This window comes from Nestor notabilis, unplaced genomic scaffold, assembly GCF_000696875.1.
Source record: "Nestor notabilis isolate BGI_N333 unplaced genomic scaffold, ASM69687v1 scaffold11588, whole genome shotgun sequence".
NCBI lineage: Eukaryota > Metazoa > Chordata > Aves > Psittaciformes > Psittacidae > Nestor > Nestor notabilis.
Genome location: NW_009940601.1, coordinates 6,578 through 26,938, shown reverse-complemented (window position 1 = coordinate 26,938; position 20,361 = coordinate 6,578). Strand labels below are relative to the sequence as shown.

Genomic DNA, 20,361 nt, shown 5'->3' with positions numbered 1-20,361 from the left:
TGCTATGACTAGTCACTACAGTGTGTGAAAGTTTTTAATCAATTTCGTATTTGTATATGACATGTAGTGCTCTTCATAATTTTTATTTGTGAAACATGGCTAAAAACTTAATGGGTTAATGAGAAGTAAAGGAATCTGCTTATGTGCTATGGCATAGCTTAGAAGTTCAAATTTTGCAGTAAAATTCTGGCTGTGGTGCACACTACACTGAAGACAATAGTAGCCAGGCAGATATTAACTATATGGAAGTATAAATAATACAAAACTATTTTAGGTCACCTTTTTGGCTGAGATGATATAGTTGTTGTACTACTACTCATCCTATTTTGTTTCAATGTTGCGAGGTTACACATCTCTCCCAGTAAACGATGACAAATGCATAACAACATTTATACAACACCATTTTCTTAACCTCTGTCTGTCTTGCCTTTTACACTGCTTATTTTGGAGAGGGTTTTTTAACCTCAAGCGAGTTTTTTCTCTCCTCCTCTGGTGATCCTGTAAGTCCACCTTCTGGAGGGCCAAATGAACAAAATACCTGTGTAAATTCTTACAGGATTTTCATTTTATGCAGAGCAGCAGGAGGACTGTTGCGCCTTTTCTAGTGCAGAGGTAATTTCCCACCAGAATCATATGTCTGCAAAGCGGACCTTTTCTCTCCCTCAGTGGATCCCAAGGGAAGTGAGCAATAAACATGGCAAATGCTTTCCTTCAGCTACAGGCAAGTATAGCAGGACATTTTTGTGGCAACTACAGCACTAAAGACCACACTTCATTTCCAGCCCAGTGAACCAAAACTGCCAGGAGATTTTCAGCTGAGACACTGATACAAAGCATTGTTTCCTTTCACACCAGTAGTACCCTCCAGGCATACACATGACTTCCAGGCATATACATGACCTCTAGGCAGTTGCAGAAATGGCTCAATTCATTGCTGCCTTGTAAAGTTATTTTGGAACCTTACCAAAGAAAGAAGCAAGTGGAAATGCCAGAGGCATTTACTTAAAGAGTACTGGGTTTCTCTGCTGACCAAATGCTGTTTTCAGTGCAGCTTATCAGCCAGTGCTAACCATTCTTTACGTTTGTTAACACTATAGTTGAAGAGTTGCAAGCACTTCTTTTTGGTTATCACTAAAACGACCTTTACTAGAAAGTTAGATGTAAATACTAGACATTATAGGAGCCTGAACCCTGCAGTTTTGTAATCACTGTGTGTTGCACAAGTGTGAACCCTCAGTCCTGCCACTTGTGAGCAGTACAAAAGTCATGGTCTTGATTCAAACTTCATAGACCCACCCTCATTACATACTTTAGGCAACACCTGCTTTTTCCCTCTAGCTGTCATGGCTATATCTGTTTGGGTTTACTGTAATGTAAAATTCTGTGTGGTAGTTTTTAAGTTAGTCAGCTTTGGTCTGGTGGTTCTGATGGTAACAGCAGAAAGCTCAGGCAGGCCTGCATAAGCAAAGAGGACAAAGGACTGTGATTAGACTGCTGAAGGTATCTCAGCTGGTTTAGTATACAGATTGATACATAATCTCAGCAGACCACATCAGGATCTGAAGGAGAAAAAAAGCAAAGTCAGGTCTAAGCTGTTAGTTGCTTAAAGAATGCTTAAAGAATGAGTGTAATTTGTTTTCCTTCAAGGTACTGTGAATGTAAATATACAGATAGTATAACACTTCATTCTTTTGCAGAAATGTTACGATGTGTACTGTGTAATTGGTTAATACAGACCTACCTTCATTATTTATTGTTATTTATGTTTCTGTAGTGCTTCAGGACTCTTAACACCTGATTCTATTGATTCCAATACTGTATAAAGATAGTAGCAACATGTAATCCAAGTTCCTGAAGAGTTTAACATCTTCGTATAGCAAAGAGAGTGGGGAACAAGGAGGTATTATGCAGGATCAAAACAAATAATCTTGGCATACCAGACTCTTAAGTACCTTCACTGTTTTTGCTAGGCTTTGCTGTCCTAAAAAAGAAGGGGAGGAATTTGAAAGAAAAAACTATGTATTAGCTTTGCACATATTTCCAGGAAGCTTTACTTAAGTCAAGAGATCATGCAAAAGACTTTGTCTTAAGGGGCTTACTAAAGCCATGAGAAGGAAGAGCTGGGAGTTATAAAATACTGCAGCTGAGGGCGAATGTTCTATATGCGGTGCCATAGAGAAAGGAATCACAGAATCAACTACAGTTGTAGCAGCAGCATTATAGATTAGAAATTTAAATGTTGTAATAAAATTCTAGCTGTGGTGCAGACTTCACTGAAGACAATAGTAGCCAGGCAGGTATTGAATATATGAAAGTATAAATAATGCAAAACTATTTTAGGTCATCTTTTTGGCTTAAAATCAGCATGACTGCCAAGCCAAAATATACTGCAATAACTCTGTAATGCAAGAGGTGGACAGGAGTCTGACTGAAGAGAGGAAATTTCAAGTAGAAATACTTCCTGCCTTGTTACTTGAAAATATATACATTCCTGCCTTTTTATTTTTTTTATTGTGTATAATTCCCCTGAAAGGTAGGGAAGAGCTTGAAGCAGTGATTTAATTTATTTACTTCGTAACAGGAAAAATAGAATGATTTTGGAAATTATAAAATGCAGTAATCAAATATAGGACTTTTTAGGATTTTATTCTCAAAATAGCCCTCCTTGCAGTTGAAATAAATACCATAGTGCTTTTACTTAGCCTAAGTTATTTTAATGAAAAAATAGATGTTGCATTATGTAGCATTGATATAAGAAAAAAACCTGAGCACATGAGCATGAATTTATTTAATTCATACTACTGATTTTCATCGGAATCAGGATATTCCAAAACATGGAAAGTTTGATGCTTATGGTTCTACCATTTTAAAGTAACTGTATCACCTCTACTTCATTTCTGCAGTTTGGAATAATTCTCACTTTATTAGTATCTTTAAGGATGCTGAGCTCTTTGCAGAGCACATAACGCAGAGCTTTGTAACATAAAATATTAAATAGCGTTGTGTACTTCAAGTGGAATTTCAATCTTATTTCTGTAAGCTGTTAGTTGCTTAAAGAATGCTTAAAGAATGAGTGTAATTTGTTTTCCTTCAAGGTACTGTGAATGTAAATATACAGATAGTATAACACTTTATTCTTTTGCAGAAATGCTAAAAAGAGCTCATTTTCATGTCCTGAGATCCTTCATGTCCTCAAAGCCAAGAGGGGTAACCTGAATGTTGAACACCTTGCTGGTGCAGTAAGGTGTTCTGGAGCTACGGATTATGTATATTCACTGCTGGGCATATACACCACAGATGCGGTTGTCATAGCTTGCTGGTGACAGTATTCTGCTGCTGCAAGCAGCATCTTTCATATGAAATACAAGGCTACTGGTTTTAATAGTGTTTGGCCCTTGTAACAGCTGTGTCACTCTGAAAAATCATTAATCACAAAGGCTGGGATAATTTCAATTCAAACCAAATTCCTTTGGTCTATCACCATTCCTCTAGCTTTTAGGGGGGCTGTGGGAAGTGGCATCTAATATTTCTCTGCCCTGGTAACCTGGCGTAAACAGCTGTTTTGTGCCACTTCACCAGTGGTGTTGCTATGAACAATCTCATTCTGTTTTAGCATTCTTGCGTAAGAATAAGCAGAATAACAGAATAAGCAGGTAGAACAGGTATAACAGAATAAGCAGGTAGAACTCAACTTATGTCATTAATTTGATCCTGGTTATCCTGACATACTGGACCAAAAGATGTCTGCTTTTCTCTTGATATATGGGGTAACTGATTTATTTATTTGCCCACAAAGGAGTCTTCAGCGCTTACGTTCTGCCCTTTTTCACAGAACGGAGACTAAAGGAGAGCTGTCTATTTTCTGGGGAGGAAAGGCATATGGTAGAGCATCTCCTGCCTAGTCCTCTTCTCAGAGGGCTTGGTTGATTTCTGAAGTGCTCAGCCTTAAGTTACATTGTCTGTCTTCTGCCTTCTTAACTCTTAGTGGGATCTGGAGAAGCCAAGGAACTTACAGCCCTATTTTGACTCATGGGGAGAGCAAAACTTAAAGTAAATCTCCACGAACAGAGGGAACAGAAACTAGAAAGCTTAGTACTGAGGACAGAAGGAAAGAACGAAACACAGCAAAATTACAAGGGACTCGTAAAAGGAATGTTGAGAGCTCCTTGGGGGTAGAAGCTTTGATAGATGAGAACTAATTGCAGAGAATTAGGTGTTTGTGAGGGAGCAGGTGGATTGATTGGAAAAATATACCAGAGAATGAAGAATTAATTGCTTGGAGACTTTTACAAAATTCATTGGGTGCTTCAGCAAAGAAAGCAGATTTTTTTTTATTTTTTTTCTTAAGGACACTATGTGAATAAGGGTTTCCAATGAGTTAATTTATTTTGCAGTCTCTCTGTGTTTATTACTGTAATTTATTGTGAAAGCTGGATTCAGAGATTTATTCTGGATTTTCTGGAGAGAGTGAGGCACTCATATTGGTGGAGAATGGAGAAATAGAGAGTGGAAGAAAGCTATGTGAATGAAAATGTGGAAAGCTTCAGTGTACAAGAGATTGCTTTTTACTGGACAGTAACTGACACAGGTGCAGTAATAACTAGATTAGGGTGAAACTACAAGTTAAACACAGCGTGGCATATTTCATGTTTGTTTTGTACTTTTTAAAAAAGAACTTGTAAAGAGTTGTTAAAAACAAAAACAAAAAAAACCCCCAAAACTAAGGCAGCTGAATTTATTAATAGTGTAAAGTAAATGACACCTTTAGATGTCTGTAATGTTGCTTCGCATTACCTACTTCATTTTGGCACCCTTTGCATTCCTCCCTGCAAAAAAAACCCCATGTTTAAATTCGTGATGGTGATAAAGGCACTGTCATTTCAAAGGGACAGGTATGTACTTGCTTTGGTTCTTCTTGCATACATATGTACAAATTAGAAAATTAATTGACACTTTCTCCATCCAAGTTTTGAAGAAATGGTCTTGTGTATGTGTGTTATTTTAAATTGTAATAAGATAAGCAGAAATACTATAAGAAAAGATCATTGAAGGACTCGGAGAACAACAAGGAAATATACTAAAGCGAGTAAATACTAAATTTATTATTATTTTTACACCCTCAGAAAATCCTAGTAAACTTTTTTTGTATGCTAAATACTAATCTAATCTTACTTCTTCTTTTGCAATTGCTGTAACCTTTAGACAATTGTTAAAAACAGGACATTTATTTACTAACTGTTCTGGGTTTTAAAAGTGGTTGTATCACATGCTTTGTTTATGCACTACAAATCAGATGTGTTCAGATTTTCAACCTCTGCGGGAAGAAAAACTGAACTTCTAAATGATGCTGCTTATGAATTATTTCGATGCCTTGACAGACCAGCCTGTAACTACTGACTTTTCCTATTACTCTGAACTGAAATTGCTGTCGCACGTTCACTGTATTTACCAGGGATGAACCATCTGATGCCTGCGATACTTCTACAGCAAAGGAGAAACTTAAACTAAAAACTGTGCAAAATGCAGTAGTAACATCTTGGGGGTTTGTTTTGTTGTTTCCAGGGTGCTGGGTGTACTGCCCTGGTTGTAGCTGTCGTGGCAAGGAAGTTAGAACTTACCAAAGCTGAAAAACATGTGCATAATTTCATGATGGACACCCAGCTAACTAAAAGAGTAAGTCACAATTTATATTCAAAACTGAAAAGGAAATGTGTGTTAATTTATTTCTGCATTTGTTTTAAATAGTCTCCTGCTCCATTGTACTGAAATTTTTCAAGGGTGTGATTTTGCAAGGAGAAGAAATTGAATGCTTAAAGCTTTTATCTGAATTGAGAGCAACTGCGAGATCTTGAAAATTTGAATATTCTCTATACAATGTATTTCTTGCAGCTGGAGGATAATTGGTATAACCAACAGTTAAATGCTATAAAACTAAAGACTTATGTTAAGCTAAAAATCCTCATGCCACATATAAGAAGAATATGTAAAATTTTTCTAGCTAAAATAGGTGAAATGACTGACACATGAATTACAAGCAATGAAAGGCGTTCTTAAGAAAAAACATATTCATAGTTTGTGAGGGAGACAGTCTTTATATTTTGCTTTTGCACTCAACATGGGGTTCACTTAGTATCACATAGCATTGAAGTAGCTTGAACGATATTAGTTGATAATATTATTAGAAGAGATTATTTTTAAAAAAACCCTAGAAATCATTAGAATTCATAAAAATTATTGTAAATTTTTTCTTTTGAAATATAACTTTAAGTATTCGAATAGAATTGAAATACCATTTGAAACACCATTTGAAACACAGTAACATTTTGGAAAATGAAAGAATGCGGGAAACTAGACAATAGAAGTACATTATTGAAAAAAACAGGTTACTGCTGAGGATACAAGAAAATTAGCAGGATCAACACAGTCCTCTCAACTTGTTTGATCTTAGTTTTCGAGAAGAGTCAATATGGTAAGGAAGGTGCTTACAACAGAACTCAGCAGAATTTATCCCTGCTGATGGGCGGAGGGGGATGTCGATGCCTGAGCAGGAAACCATGTCTCTGCTCCAAGTGGGAAGGAGGTTGGCTGCCTCAGCACAGCTCCATGCAGCGGTGCAGTGCTGAGCTGCTACAGGTCCTCTGCTGCAGAAAGCTGTGTCATGTCTCCACATGCTGTGTTTCCAGGATATGCAGGCAGGCTGCTGTGGACCCTAAAGGCATGGACCCCTGGTTGCCAGCAAGCCAAAGATCCTTTATTATTGGGTTATATTGCCTTATATAGAATATTAATATTGCTTACATAAGCTAAGCTGCTATGATTTGTTCAGTCTCTGTGTTCACGCACCGCTTCCAGCTCTTCCACTGGTTCTTTACCACTGTCCACGCGACAATCTTCTACTTGCTTGGTCCCGCTTTTTATTGCAATCCGTTCCATCTTATCTTGTAGTTCTTCTTCTTCTTCTGCTCTCCGCCTTGGTTTTCCCCTGTCAGTTTGCCCATGATTCAAGGTCGCTCATGCTCAAGCCAACATTAATACAGTCTGAGCTAATATTCAAACCAAAATCATCATAACTTTGCCCCACAGGCTGCTCTGATTGTGCTGGTTCCCTCATTTCTGTGCTGGTCAGCACTAACAGCAGGTATCTATCTCCCCTAAGCAGTCACAGCAGGGAACATCTAAGGATGTGTGGGAAAACAGTTCTTACATAGGTACAAAGATGTTTGACTTGAGGTCTCTATCTGAGTGTGTTTGTTTACGCTTCTATTATAGTTAATTAAGGCCTTGTTGATACTAAACCACAGACAACAATTTGTTCATTCCTAACATGGGCACTTTTCTAGGGTAATCTGACAGCTGAGTTCAGACTGTCTTTCAGGGAGGAGAACGGATTTGTAAGGATTGACCAGATTTTGAGTCTGGTGTTCATTTGTGCCTTTTAAAGTTTATTTTATTCAGCTATCCTTCATATAAATCTAAATATCAGTCTCATACTGTATCCAAGTGGTGCTTGGGTAGCTTCAAACTCCTGAAACTCAGCACATGAGAAGCAAACCTAGGGGACAAATCTGAGATGCACATCAGGTCACAAACTGATTATGCTTCGACCAAAGGCAGGACGAAGGTTCTCCAACATTTCTACAGGTACAAGGTGGGAATCTCTTGCTAGGAAGAGCTTCTGCAAGGCATTTTTGCAAGGGCTTTCATTCAACATTGACTTAGCTCTGTATGCTGCAGTGACTGGCATGATATAAAGTTGAAGGGAGAGAAAATACAGATGAATAATAAGGACAGTTTTCTTTTGCAAGTAACTAGTTATTCTGTCTTTAATCAACATTGGATTGAAATTTTCTAATGTTCTTAAGCATTCTTGAAAATTTTGGAGGTCCTAAGATGGAACTGTAGGTATTCTTACATGTAGCATTCTATGGAAAGCTTAATTAAAAAAAAAAAAAAAAATCGAAGCACTTACGAAACAGAACACAGGCCACATTAATTGACAAGATCTTTTAAATTTCCTGGGAGAATGGCAAAAAAGAAACAAGAATAAAAATGTAAACAAAAAAAGAAAAAAGTGTGTTCAAACAGCTCTGGAAATTTTAAAAGACTGTTAAATTGCTAAGAGATTGAAGAGGTACTAACCATATATAAGAAATTTTATGATCCTATTAAACATATTTTAACTTAATTACCATACAGATAAATCCTTACTGTACAGATATCTCCTTACTGTAATTTATATTGCCAAAACCACCGAACAGTGCTAACTCTTTAAAAGAGGGACAAATTATTCCTCAATGCGAAGAGAGCTGGTCCCAAGTTTACAAGTAACATGAAAATTGCTCAGCAGTCCCCTTGGTCCAATTATGCTTTCTGCCCTCGGTGTTGCACTTCTTGTGTACCCACTTCCCCCAGTTTGGGAGGGTCTTAAGTGCTTTAGAAGGAGTTCTTTCCAGAAAAGAGAGAACATACACAATGCTACTTTTGACAGCCTGGTGTTTTTCTTTTGTCAAACAGGTGAAAAATGCAGCAGCCAATGTACTCAGGGAAACGTGGTTAATTTATAAAAACACAAAGCTGGTTAAAAAGATAGACCATGCAAAAGTAAGGAAACATCAACGCAAATTCTTGCAAGCTATACATCAGTAAGTACTATTTGCTTTGTTTTTCTCTCCAGGTGTTTCTCTATGTTTCTGCCTCCCTCATAGTCACTCTCCGTCTCCATGTCCCATCCTGCTCCCTCCCCGCCCCCCTTTTTCTTCCCCCCTTCATACTTGAAATTGCTCTTGAGGTTGATTTTTCTCTTGAGTAAACAATGATAAGGTTTTACTGCGTGGAGACCTCATAACAACCTTCCAGTATTTGAAGGGGGCCTATAAGGATGCTGGGGAGGGACTCTTCGTTAGGGACTGTAGCGGTACGACAAAGGGTAGTGTCTTCAAACTCAAACAGGAGAAGTTCAGATTAGATAAAAGGAAGAAGTTCTTTACAGTGAGGGTGGTGAGGCACTGGAATGGGTTGCCCAAGGAAGTTGTGAATGCTCCAACCCTGGCAGTGCTCAAGGCCAGGTTGGAACTAGGTGATCTTAATGTTCTTTCCAACCCAAACCATTCTATGATTCTATGTTACCTGTTTACAAAAAAAAAATAAAAAGTATGCTGGGTGTGTATGTCCATTGTAAACAGAACTTATTTGGATTGTTTTGTAAGTTTCCTGTGCTTCTCGAATTATCTAAGACTTTGTCTTTTGCTGCTGAGATGACAGAAGAAAATGAAGAAAGTGTCATTAGTAGTAGATGTTTTAATAATTAAGAATCAGAATGATGTGACAGAAGAAAGCCTATGAGTATGTATGTAGCGTTTAATGAAAGGAATATGCATCAAGTGTTGTTGTAAATGCCCAAAGGCAATTAATTGTCTCCAACATATGTTCTCAGTGCCTAAAATCAAATGTTGGTATGTCAGCTATGACCCTTGACATGGGGAAAATGGGAGTACATGCCAACAGTCATTACATGAGCATGTTTGAGCATGTCTGGCAAGATTCAGATGAGTTCTTCCTCTCTACTGGAATCTTCCAGGGTTGAAAACCTGGGGACTGTAACCAGTAGGATGATTAAGCTGAATTACAGTATTGAGAGATTATAAGTATTCATCTAAAATTCGTAATACATATCTGTCATGAAGCACTTCAAAACCAGCAGAACTGTACAATGATTCAGTTACTTTTCCTTGGACTACATGGGAGAAAAAAAAGAACCTTTTGTCCCCAGGAACCATAGATACATCTTGAAGAATGGTCAGGACCCATGCCACAATTTGTCTGCTCTATGTGATGTCCCCATCCAGCCTGACGCAGCCATTTGTACAGCCTATGAAATTAATTCCAATGAGATACAGGGGAGATATATATAAATTAAGTAAGTTTAATTTCAAACTGATGTTTTGATAACTTTTCAGTGTGGGTCTGTGTCTGAGCCATCCTGTGAGGAGATACAAGGAAAGCACCCATCATGAAAAGAACACCTTTATGTCATCTTGCAGGAAAAACAGGAAGGAAAGGACAGGTTATCATATTTCATGTTAATAAATTTAGGCTAACAGTATCTCAGTTTCATAGCAATATTGCTAAGCTTAAGGTATGAAGTATCCTATAAACCTTGATTAGTTTATTATATTTAGCAAACTTGCAGGATTAAACGTTACTGTGCTACTGCAGAAATACTTGAAGGAATAAAAGGATGACAAAAGTCAAGGCATTTTTGTGTGCATATAAAAAAGTGTATTTTCCCAGTTTGGTCATCTTTCTTAGCTTAAAGGATTGGGAAGTAGAGTAGCAGGGGTTCTGGGATAGGGGATGGCATGTCCTGTGCGTCCTTTGCTGGACTTAAATCCTTGACTGCAAAGATTATTTCTTCACATTTTAACTTTGCTGTTTATTTTGTGTGTCTGTGTGTATGCATGTTCAGAGAAGAGTATGCATGTTCAGAGAAGAATCTAAAAAGCACAGCAGGCTCGATCTGCAGCTTTATATATCATTCAAGCCCAGAAGAGCTTCACAGGATGCAAAGTGTTGTTCTGCATCTGCCTTAAAAATTCATTAATCAGGTGGGGTGAAGAAGGTGACAGCAGTAACTTTTTTCTAGCTGTACCAGCCTAACTTTGAACAGCTATTTTAATAATGCATTTCCCTCTATCCTTTAGTTCTTTGCATCCCATTTCTAAAAATTTTGTATTTAAGCAAAAAACAAAAAATAACCAACCAACCAAAACCCAACAAACAAAAAAAACCCAATCAACCAACCAAAATGAAAACCAGGACAATTTTCTAAAAATGCTGAAGAAAGTGCCATGGATTAAAACATTGCTCTAGCACTTCTGAACTTTTCTCAAGTGACTCATGATATGTATGTCTCTTTTCCATCTTTCTGGGTTCTCTGTTTTTTATTGGTTCCCTTCCTTCACCTTTTCAACCATTTCACTGGAGACAGAACTAAAAGGAGTGAAGTTTCTGGGCCAGTTTTGTACAAGAAACCAGAGCAGATCATGGTAGCAGTCTCAAATTCATGGTCACAGCTCTAAAACTGTCTTCAGCTAGTCTGGGTCTTTTTTTGCTTCTCATGTACTCGAAATGAGATGATGGTGAGATCATGACTGTAAGTGATACTATCAAAAAGCACTTTGTGTATTGTATGAAAAAAATCTGCAGATGATAGTTAATGGGAAGTTTTGAAGCTATTGCAGGTTTCTTCATCATGAACGGAAGTGAGTTAGACGCCACCTCAGGCAGTTACTGATTGAAAGAAGTAGCAACTTCCTAGGACTTTGCATTGCTGAATCGAGCTCACTGCATTCATTTGGTTGTTTTAGTATATTTTACAGTTTGTTTTCTTTTGTTTTGTCTTTTTATTTCAACAAAATGAAAATAGAGCTCGGAAGTAAGTTGTATAAGCTGTTCATTTCTAAATTTGCAGAACTTACCCCTGTCTGCATGCAAAAAATAGATTATTTGTGAACTTCAGTGGTCTGATTGCTGTCATGGAAACATGATCCAGAATCATGATCTTTTGCTTTGATAAGTGAAGTTTCATATGAAGATGTTGCATATTTTCTCTTAATGAATTTAGGAATAAAATTATGACAGTTTTATTTAAATCCAGCTGCTGAAGCTGAAGACTTGCCATTACCTAAAGATACATTTTTTACAGTCTGTGATAGGTATTTTTTACTTTGTGATATCTCCAGCTGATAGCCTCTGAAAGCACTATTCCCACAATCTGCATTTATGTTGTGCTCTGAAGGATGCCTCCAGGGGAATAAGTAACAGGCTGCTGGAATATTGATTTTATGTGAATAGTATATTTCTAGCTTAACAGTGTTATTTCCATGTGTTAAAAAAGATATTTCACTCTTCATAACTAATTTTATTGTGGTGGTTAGCTTAGATATGAAAGGAAATGCTCAGTAATTAAAGATATGAAAAGAAACTTCCTGATTTTGGGATATCTCCAAGAAGGCTTTCTTTAAACTAGCATTCAGAGTGACACCATCCCTGAGAAGTACGCAGATTATGCATTAACAAACCACCTGCCACAAAATGCTGCTGAAGTTATTTTCACTTGACAGCTAAACAAATGGTTAGCTTGCTTTGCCCTTGAGATACTAGTAGACTAGGATCTTATCACACATTGTTTAGATATTGATAAGTTGTCTTTGAAAACTGCTATTTCCTGCTTAGAACAGCACCAGAAAGCTCACTGAAAGTCCAAGTGTTTCTCTGTTGGGAAATGGTGAACAATAAGCTTGTACTTAAGGGAGCAATTTCTCATTTGTGAAAATCGCATCTACAAACCACTTCTCTGGAAGTTAATCTGAAAAATATGGACTTTGTTTCAGGGAACACAAAAGAAAGGTCATGTATATATCTTTCAAAGAATGTGCAAGACTAATTATAATGCACAGAGGTAGGCAAAAAAAGATAAAAATACACCTTTGCTGCTTTTTTTTCATACTTTTCAATGCTGTAGTTTAAGTAATGCATTGAAAAGGAATGTATCATGTAAGTTTAAAATGTAATCATATTTAGATTCACAAATTGTGTAAGAAAATCTAATGTACTGGCAAGTATGTTGGTTATTTAGCTGCTGGTCAGATAGAAGTTTTGTTTAAAGTAATGAGAAACTCACTTATCACTGTATTTCCATCAGGTGCAAACACCTGCTAACCCAATCCATTTCCGACAGAACAGGGCTAATACCTGTATCTAGTCATGTAGGCATGGGAAGATTCTTGTTTGCTACAACATTAATGACAAAAACCGGTTTTCTATGTTTCTTCCTATATCTACTTGTCATGATACTGAGGCTTTGAGGAATGTTATGGCTTTTTTTCATATAGCCTGGATAAACTGTTATCTCACTTTCTGAATTCAACTGTGACTATGGCAAATGGTATTCTCAGGGACATCACATTTCCTTGCTCTTTCCTTATTTGCGGTGTTGAAGAAGCATGCTTCCCATTGTAGCAGGCACATGACCAATTCTGACTTTAAACAAAGTACTCAAGGCATTATCCATTCAGTTATTTGCTCCTGTAAGTTTTGTGCATGCTTTTTAGAAATCCTAATACAACCACTTGCACAAAAAAATCTGACTTAAAATTCCACCTTTTAGATTAAGAAGTGTAAAAATGGAACAAAGAAAACTGAATGATCAAGCCAACACTTTGGTGGACCTGGCAAAGGTTAGTGGGCAATTACTGTTGTTTCATCATTCATCCTTTCAAACTGGAGAGTTTATAAGTGAAAATGTTATACATAATACATGCAGATATTGTTAACAAATTTGTTATTTGTGGAAAATGGAAATATGTGTGAGTTTTGTGGTAATACTGACTGAATGAAACATCTTGTTTATGGCTCTGACCAAATTTTGAATGCACCATTTTTATTTTTTTTAATACATTGGAGAAAGTTTCACTATTGAGAGGCTGATTCTGAGAGCTCCTGAAGTGACTGCAGTGGTCATGGTAAATGCTGAACTGAGTGGGCAGTAGTAGTGCAGTGCTGATAGTAAAGAGATTTTCCACCCACTGATAGTGACTCTACTGTGAGCAACCATAGTACACAGGCTTTCATGCAGACTGGAATTAGACATTCTGGTTTTCTATTCCCCTTGTCTTATGCAGCAGTGTCTTTAGACAAGTAAATTCAGGTCTGCATTTGTTGAAGTTTTTGTAATGAATGATAGCTGCCAAAAAAAAGAGGCTATTGAGTTGCAAACTGCTTGCCTACTGTTGCTAGTATTTCTCATCAATATAGAATAATAACTACAGAGTTAGAAGGTGAGAAGATAGCATTCCAGGTTTCACATTAGACCTCAGTATTTAAGAGTTACTTTGATCGTAATTTCAGGCTAAATTAGAAGCATTAATGGTCCTTTCCTAAGGACTTCTTGCATACCTCTTCATGTACCTTAAACCCCTCGTCAATTTAAAATGCATCAAAACAAAGATAAAATTCTTCAGTGTTCATTCCCCTTTTGCTTTAGAGAACCACAGGACAACTTCAGTTACTGAAAATACATTTGAGTCTAGTGCTTCTGGCAGCAGATAAAGACTTTTCAGATACTATTTATCATAGACTATTTTGCTTTCAAGGGTTGTGCTAGCAGAGAAATGGGTTATCGACACTCATCTGATACTGAAGTGCTTTACACTTCAGGCACTGAGTCATTCAATTAATTTTCATTCCCTTAGGATGGTTTATAAACTTCAACCAGTTTTTCTACTGAATTACATCCAGGTTTTGACTCTAGTTTAAGTCTAATCTGAAGTCTCAGTCTATCAGGGAGGAATCCAGTAATAATTTTTAATGAGTTTCAAGTCTCTATGAAATAACAGATTTCAGATCACATTTTTACTGACCACTATTGCATTTTAAATTGCACCCTATATACTTGTTATAACCAAACGCTGTTTTGTAGAGGGCAGACATATTGGTGAATGTGGAAGCAGAGAAGCGCTACATTTCAAAAACAATCCACCCAACTACTATTACTGCAGCCAGTTCAGGAAAACCTGTTCGGTTTAAGGAGAAAGCAAATAAACCTTTGTGTACTGCTTAGAAGAGTGAGGATGTTTAAAACCAGAGGAAATACAGAATGGACAAGGATGGATCACAACTTTGGAGCTTTCGGTCTCCTGGTGGCATACACAACTGATTGTTAACAAAGAACATTTGTTCACAAAAAATGCGTGGTGCATTTCTAAGCACATGACCTTCCAAAAAAGGTCTCCTCTTTTGACTGATTCATTTATACCATGACAGCTGAAGTGCTAATCAAAACATTACATTTCTGCTCAATAAATTTAGTAAAAAGTTTATTGTGAATCTACAAGGAAAATTATTTCACAAGACTGGATATTGTTATATTTATATCCTTTTTTTTTTTGTCTGTGAAGCACAGAAGCATTTACAAACCCTCTTAGAGTTATGCTGCTTGTTGAAAAATTTGTAAGGTCTCTCTAAACCTTTGTTATATCCTTCTACTTTCAGACTCAAAACATCATGTATGACATGATTTCTGACTTAAATGAAAGAAGTGAAGATTTTGAGAAGAGAATTGTTACTCTGGAAACTAAACTGGAAACTTTAATTGGTAGCATTCAAGCTCTCCCTGGACTGATTAGCCAGACAATCAGCCAGCAACAGAGGGATTTCCTCGAGGCTCAGATACAAAATTATGATAAGCATGTTGCCTATAGTGCTGAACGATCACGATCTTTATCAAGAAGAAGGAGATCATCCTCTACAGCACCACCAACTTCATCAGAGAGTAGCTAGAAGAGAATAAGTTAATCACAAAATAGACTTTTTGCCATCATATGGTCAATATTTTAGCTTTTATTGTAAAGCCCTATGGTTCTAACCAGTGTTATCTGGGTTCTGATGTCAGAGTCCTGGAAACCTGAACATATTTTAGGCCAAAATGAGTGAAAACTCTTCTTTTTTCCCCCCTCCTCCTCTCAGATGCGCAGTGAATGCACCTATTAATGCTATATTAGATTGTTCCTTGTGTAATTTCACTAACTTTTTAATCATGCACTTCAAACAAATTTTACTACTACAGTATATAATATAATAAAAAGGTTAATTTCCGCACATAGTTGCTTGGTTACTTGGACTTAATAATTAAAAAAAAGCTCACAATCAAAAGGCCTAATTATCAACTTTCAAGAAGCAAAATTGAAGCTCGATAAGTATCTCTCAGTATGAAAACTAATTCTCTAAACTTTGCTTGCAGCGGAGGGGGAAAAAAAAATCAATATTAATCTGACAATGTCCTGTATACATATAGTCATTTTAAAAGGTCACTGACAGCTTCAATTTCTGAAGTGATTAATTAAAAATATAGTTTATCCTAAAAAATAAGTTATGAAGGATGCTATGGGTTTTTTAAATCGTCATAGGGCTTTTGTTTAACATGCATTTTTGCACACACATAGATAATATATATACATATATACTTATGTATATAAAATTATTTATGCAATGCCCATGACAAAGATCTTTTAAACTGACTATTCCTAAAGAGAGTGGCATGCAAAAATGACAGGTGAAATCCTTTTCTTTTCATTTATTCAGAGTCTCATAGTTATGCCAGGTAAGTATGCCCAGGCAGAAACATCACTTTAAAAATGGAAGGCTCCCATTCATGCTGTTTGGCTCTTCAAAGTATTAGGTTACACCTTTCTCTACTCCGTTTTTTGTGTTCAATGTTTCTGGAGTGAATGGCTGACACAAAGAGTTACAGTATGCACAGTTGTGTGATAGCGGCACAGTGTTTTGTATACATTATATTTGGATAGTCCCCATGGTTTCTGCTATGCAGTCAAGCTTAGCAAGACACTTCTAGCAACGTTTCCAATAGCTGTTGTAAAATGAACTGTTGTAGATTTGATTTAAGCAGGGGAGTACCTGTGGGATTTTACTTTCATGCACAAAAAATGTCTCCTGCTTTCTTAAAAAAACCCACAAAGCATAGTTCACACATCTGTGAAAAAGTTCTGGCTGACATTTCACCTAGTATATGTTCTGGAGTAGAAAAACTAGGCAAGCTTAAATGTTCAGCATATGCAACTTGCATTCACAATTCCTAATTATAAACAGGAAATTACTTGACTTTATGACATATTTTATAGTACTTGCTACTTATGAAATATACTAGTCCCATCCTCCCTCCAATTTACAGACAAGGGTGATAAGGACTTTTCAGATACTATTTGATATAGACTATTTTGCTTTCAAGGGTAATGCTAGCGTCTTAGCTATGCTAAGTATAATAAGTAGGCATGGCTGGCTGTGTCCGAGGAATACTACATGTGCTTAGAAGTAACTAACATGGACATTGAAGGAAATGCTGGTTGCTCCATGAGAGATTGTGACTTCTGGTCTGTAGCGACATGCAGGGAAGACAGCAATGCAGAAAGTCAGGGCTGAGCCATGCTGGAGAAGAGAGAAGAGCCATTCTCCACAACACTCAAAATTGTCCAAACCAAATACATAATCTGAAAAACAGCAGACATTTTTGGGCTATTTAAACTAAAGGATCTGCTCTTTTTTGGAGTAAAAGATATAATAGATGAATGTAAGTTATAGCCATAGGCATTGCTTGCTTATGAACAGAAGTTTCCCCACCACTTTTTATGTCCTTAAGAAAGATGACTTTGCATTACTTTTCCCCCTAGGTGAGCAGGAAAGTTGCATGCCCTTGGAGTGCCTTGTTTACCGTGTGTGGAATTTTGTGACAGGAAATAATAAGCAGTATGCACAGTATTTGAAGTTCTGCTTTTGTTTTTATGAAGTTCATTTTGAAAGAAAAAGATGGATATTATATAGTGCTGTGCTAGCCCAGTCCCAAAGTAGATGAGATTTTGAGTGGTCATGAGGCCACCTGCCTTACACTGTTGGCAGGATTAGAAGTAATGATTAATAATACTGGAATTTAATAGCCACATTTCAGAATTCTTTTTCTGAAGACTGCTTTTTTGTTCATTCTTTCATTGTTTGTATTTAATTTAGTATATTTTTCCTGTCATTGAATGTGAAATACACTTGCTGTAGCTTCAAAACATTCCTTTTTGTCCTGTCAGCTTGAACTAGCTCTTTCATTGTTTACATCTTTTCTGTATTTGTAAGACCTATTTTTTTCCTCCTCTGCATTGTACAACTGTGGTTTTAAATAACTGTAGCTCTCAATTGAAAATTCTTGCCAATCTGTCACAGTTAAGCTTGAATTAAGACCTATCTGTAAGTATTGAGCTGGTTTATTCTGATGTGAAATAGGAACAGTCGTTTTTGACCTCGATTTCTTTTACACAGTAGGATGGGAGCCTGAACTCACGAAATTCTTGCAGCAGCTTTATGCAAGCAGGCCTGTGAGATGAGATTCAGAAGAGCACAAAGCATATGGGTGTGATTTTCTTAATTCTGATACAAAACTCATTTTAATCTTTCCTTGTTTGAGTGTTTTAATACCACAAATTCCATTCCTGATTTTTTATTTCCAAAGCTTGATCTCCTTCACGTTGTTCAGTGTATGAGGTCACCAAAAGGAAAAAGTAGCATTATGACAGATCTCTGAAACTGCTTGTGTAGTTGAATGTAGATTTTTCTTTGAAAGATTGTTTACAAACATCAAGGAATCTTTCCTAAAGCATGTGCCATATTTACCATGTTACAGTTGAAAAGCTTCATGTGCCTGTTGCTTTAGTTTCGCTTACAGGAAAATTCAACTTTGGGTTACTATTGAACTGCTTTACACTGCATTTCAGATATCAATTCCATTTATCAGTTACTTTGAGTCTTGTTGCTAATCACCGCATTTTTAATGACACTTAGCCAAGATACCTTGCCTGTGAAGACTGAAATCTAAGCAGGTCTATTCACCATGCTTAAAACTAAGTACATGGATTTAAACAGTAGTTTTTAGTTACATTTAAGTTTTTGTAGGATTGGAATAATACATTCACAGATATTATACTTGCAAATGCTCTGCAGTTCTTTATTCTGCAGATCTTCCCAGACAGATTTGTGATACTCAGCCTTTCTTTGCCTTCTGCTTTTCCATAAAGATGGATATGATACGGAAAGAGCTTCAAAAGCTAAGCATCCTGCTTAGGAGCTCTAAATACCTGTTGAAAGTCCATACCTTTTGTTGTGAGCTATTTAAAATCATGGCTCCCCCAGGCTGGATCATCACCAGAGGTCAAAGATAGGTGATAGACATACTGTTTTACTGCCTCTCAGTTTGTAAGACTCTTTCCGTGTCAGGTCATTCAAATTATACACAGCACACTAAAAGCATATCCAAGCATAAAAGAATAAATGGTTTAAATATGAATGTTTAATATTTGGAATAAATCTATTACCATGTCAGTACTACAGATGGAAATGATCTGAAAGCTCTTTTCCCCTAACTCAAAGTTATTAAAAATTCTGAGTAAGTTTCATCTATGGAATGAAGATTTTCTGATTAGTAAGTCTGTTCTCACCATCTGCCAAATTTTTTTGTTGCTCAAATTGTCTCACTTTCAGAAACCTACCCTGCAACAGCCTGTCTACATGTTCAGGTAGAAACTGCCACAGATTTTCTCCAAGAGCACCCCTAGCTACCTAGATAGAAGCCAGCTGTAGTACAGGAAGAGCACTGCCATATCAGTACAATCCTGAGCTGAACTTACACACCATTTCTGTACATGGACTATTATGGATGCACAATAAAATTAACCTACATCAGTCAACCAGGATTTATTAATATGATCCTATACCTGTTATCAAAAGTACAGAGAAGACTGAGCTGTAAAGTCTGGCAGCCTTTTTTTGCCAAACCTTGTAAGGAGTACCTGTAAGGATTTTTGCCATCTCTGTGACAGAGCATATAGAAAAAGATATGATTAGGAGACGCTTTGCAGTCATGTGCACAGGCACAGCTCTAACCTGCCTGAATTGCCTTACCGTCTACATACCATCTGTGTTCCATGGGTTTCATTCACTATAGGGTGAGTTAGCACAGCACTGAGCAAATCACCACCTCTCAAGAACAGCCTGATGTGTAAGAAGATTGCAGTAAAAAGGAGAGTTGTGTTAATTGATGCAACTCTGCTTAAGACTCATGTCTTAGCATAGCACGAAGTCCAATCCTTGGGTCCCTTTCAAGAATTGCTTTCATATGGTGTACAGTATATGCATGGAGCAGCTGCAGCGTAGTCTGGACTAGGCTGTGTAGACATGCTCTGAGAAAGCTAAAATGGGAGCAGTTATCAGTATTAGCACAAATGTGTATTAGACTATAGTGATAGAGTTGAAACTCTGTTAGGCCGGTAATTTTCAGGCTTTTATATGAAGAAGATTCTCCTGCAGAGGACTTCAAAGCCTTTCTGCCTATTGGAGGATATACAACACAGCTGCAGTGCGAGAAAAACTGTAAGCCACAAACATACCTGTTGCAATCTAACAAGGCTAGTAACCACATCAGATGGCAAAATACATCAGAAGTATAAAATGCTTTATGCTGACTTCCCTTGCCTTCAGAGTCCCTTAAATCCATTATATCTTCAAGTATTTAGGGGAATCTAGAGTTTTCAAGTATACATGAAACAACCAACAAGCTTCTAATTAGAGTTAAATGTTCTACTTTAAAATTATGCCTATTTCAATCTTTTGTTGCCTTCCAAACCTGCACTTCCAAATATCTCAAGTCTAAAGAGCGTGTTCTACTACATGGTTACAACAAAGGACGTCTTTGAGTGGAAGAACATTTCCAGTCCAGATAAATGATCAGATATCATGTAGAACCAGGAAGAG

At 37.0% G+C, this 20,361-nt stretch overlaps 1 protein-coding gene across 1 annotated transcript in view; it reads left to right on the top strand.

Moving 5' to 3' along the window:
• The window catches only part of KCNN2 (potassium intermediate/small conductance calcium-activated channel, subfamily N, member 2), a 21,868-nt gene extending 6,102 nt beyond the window's left edge, over positions 1 to 15,766 (top strand). The window contains exons 2-5 of the mRNA XM_010020441.1: positions 5,563 to 5,673; positions 8,515 to 8,642; positions 13,169 to 13,238; positions 15,052 to 15,766. Coding sequence (XP_010018743.1) covers positions 5,563 to 5,673; positions 8,515 to 8,642; positions 13,169 to 13,238; positions 15,052 to 15,339 — 597 coding nt within the window. The 3' untranslated portion in view covers positions 15,340 to 15,766. The remainder of the gene's footprint in view (positions 1 to 5,562; positions 5,674 to 8,514; positions 8,643 to 13,168; positions 13,239 to 15,051) is intronic.
• The last annotated feature ends 4,595 nt before the right edge of the window (positions 15,767 to 20,361 follow it).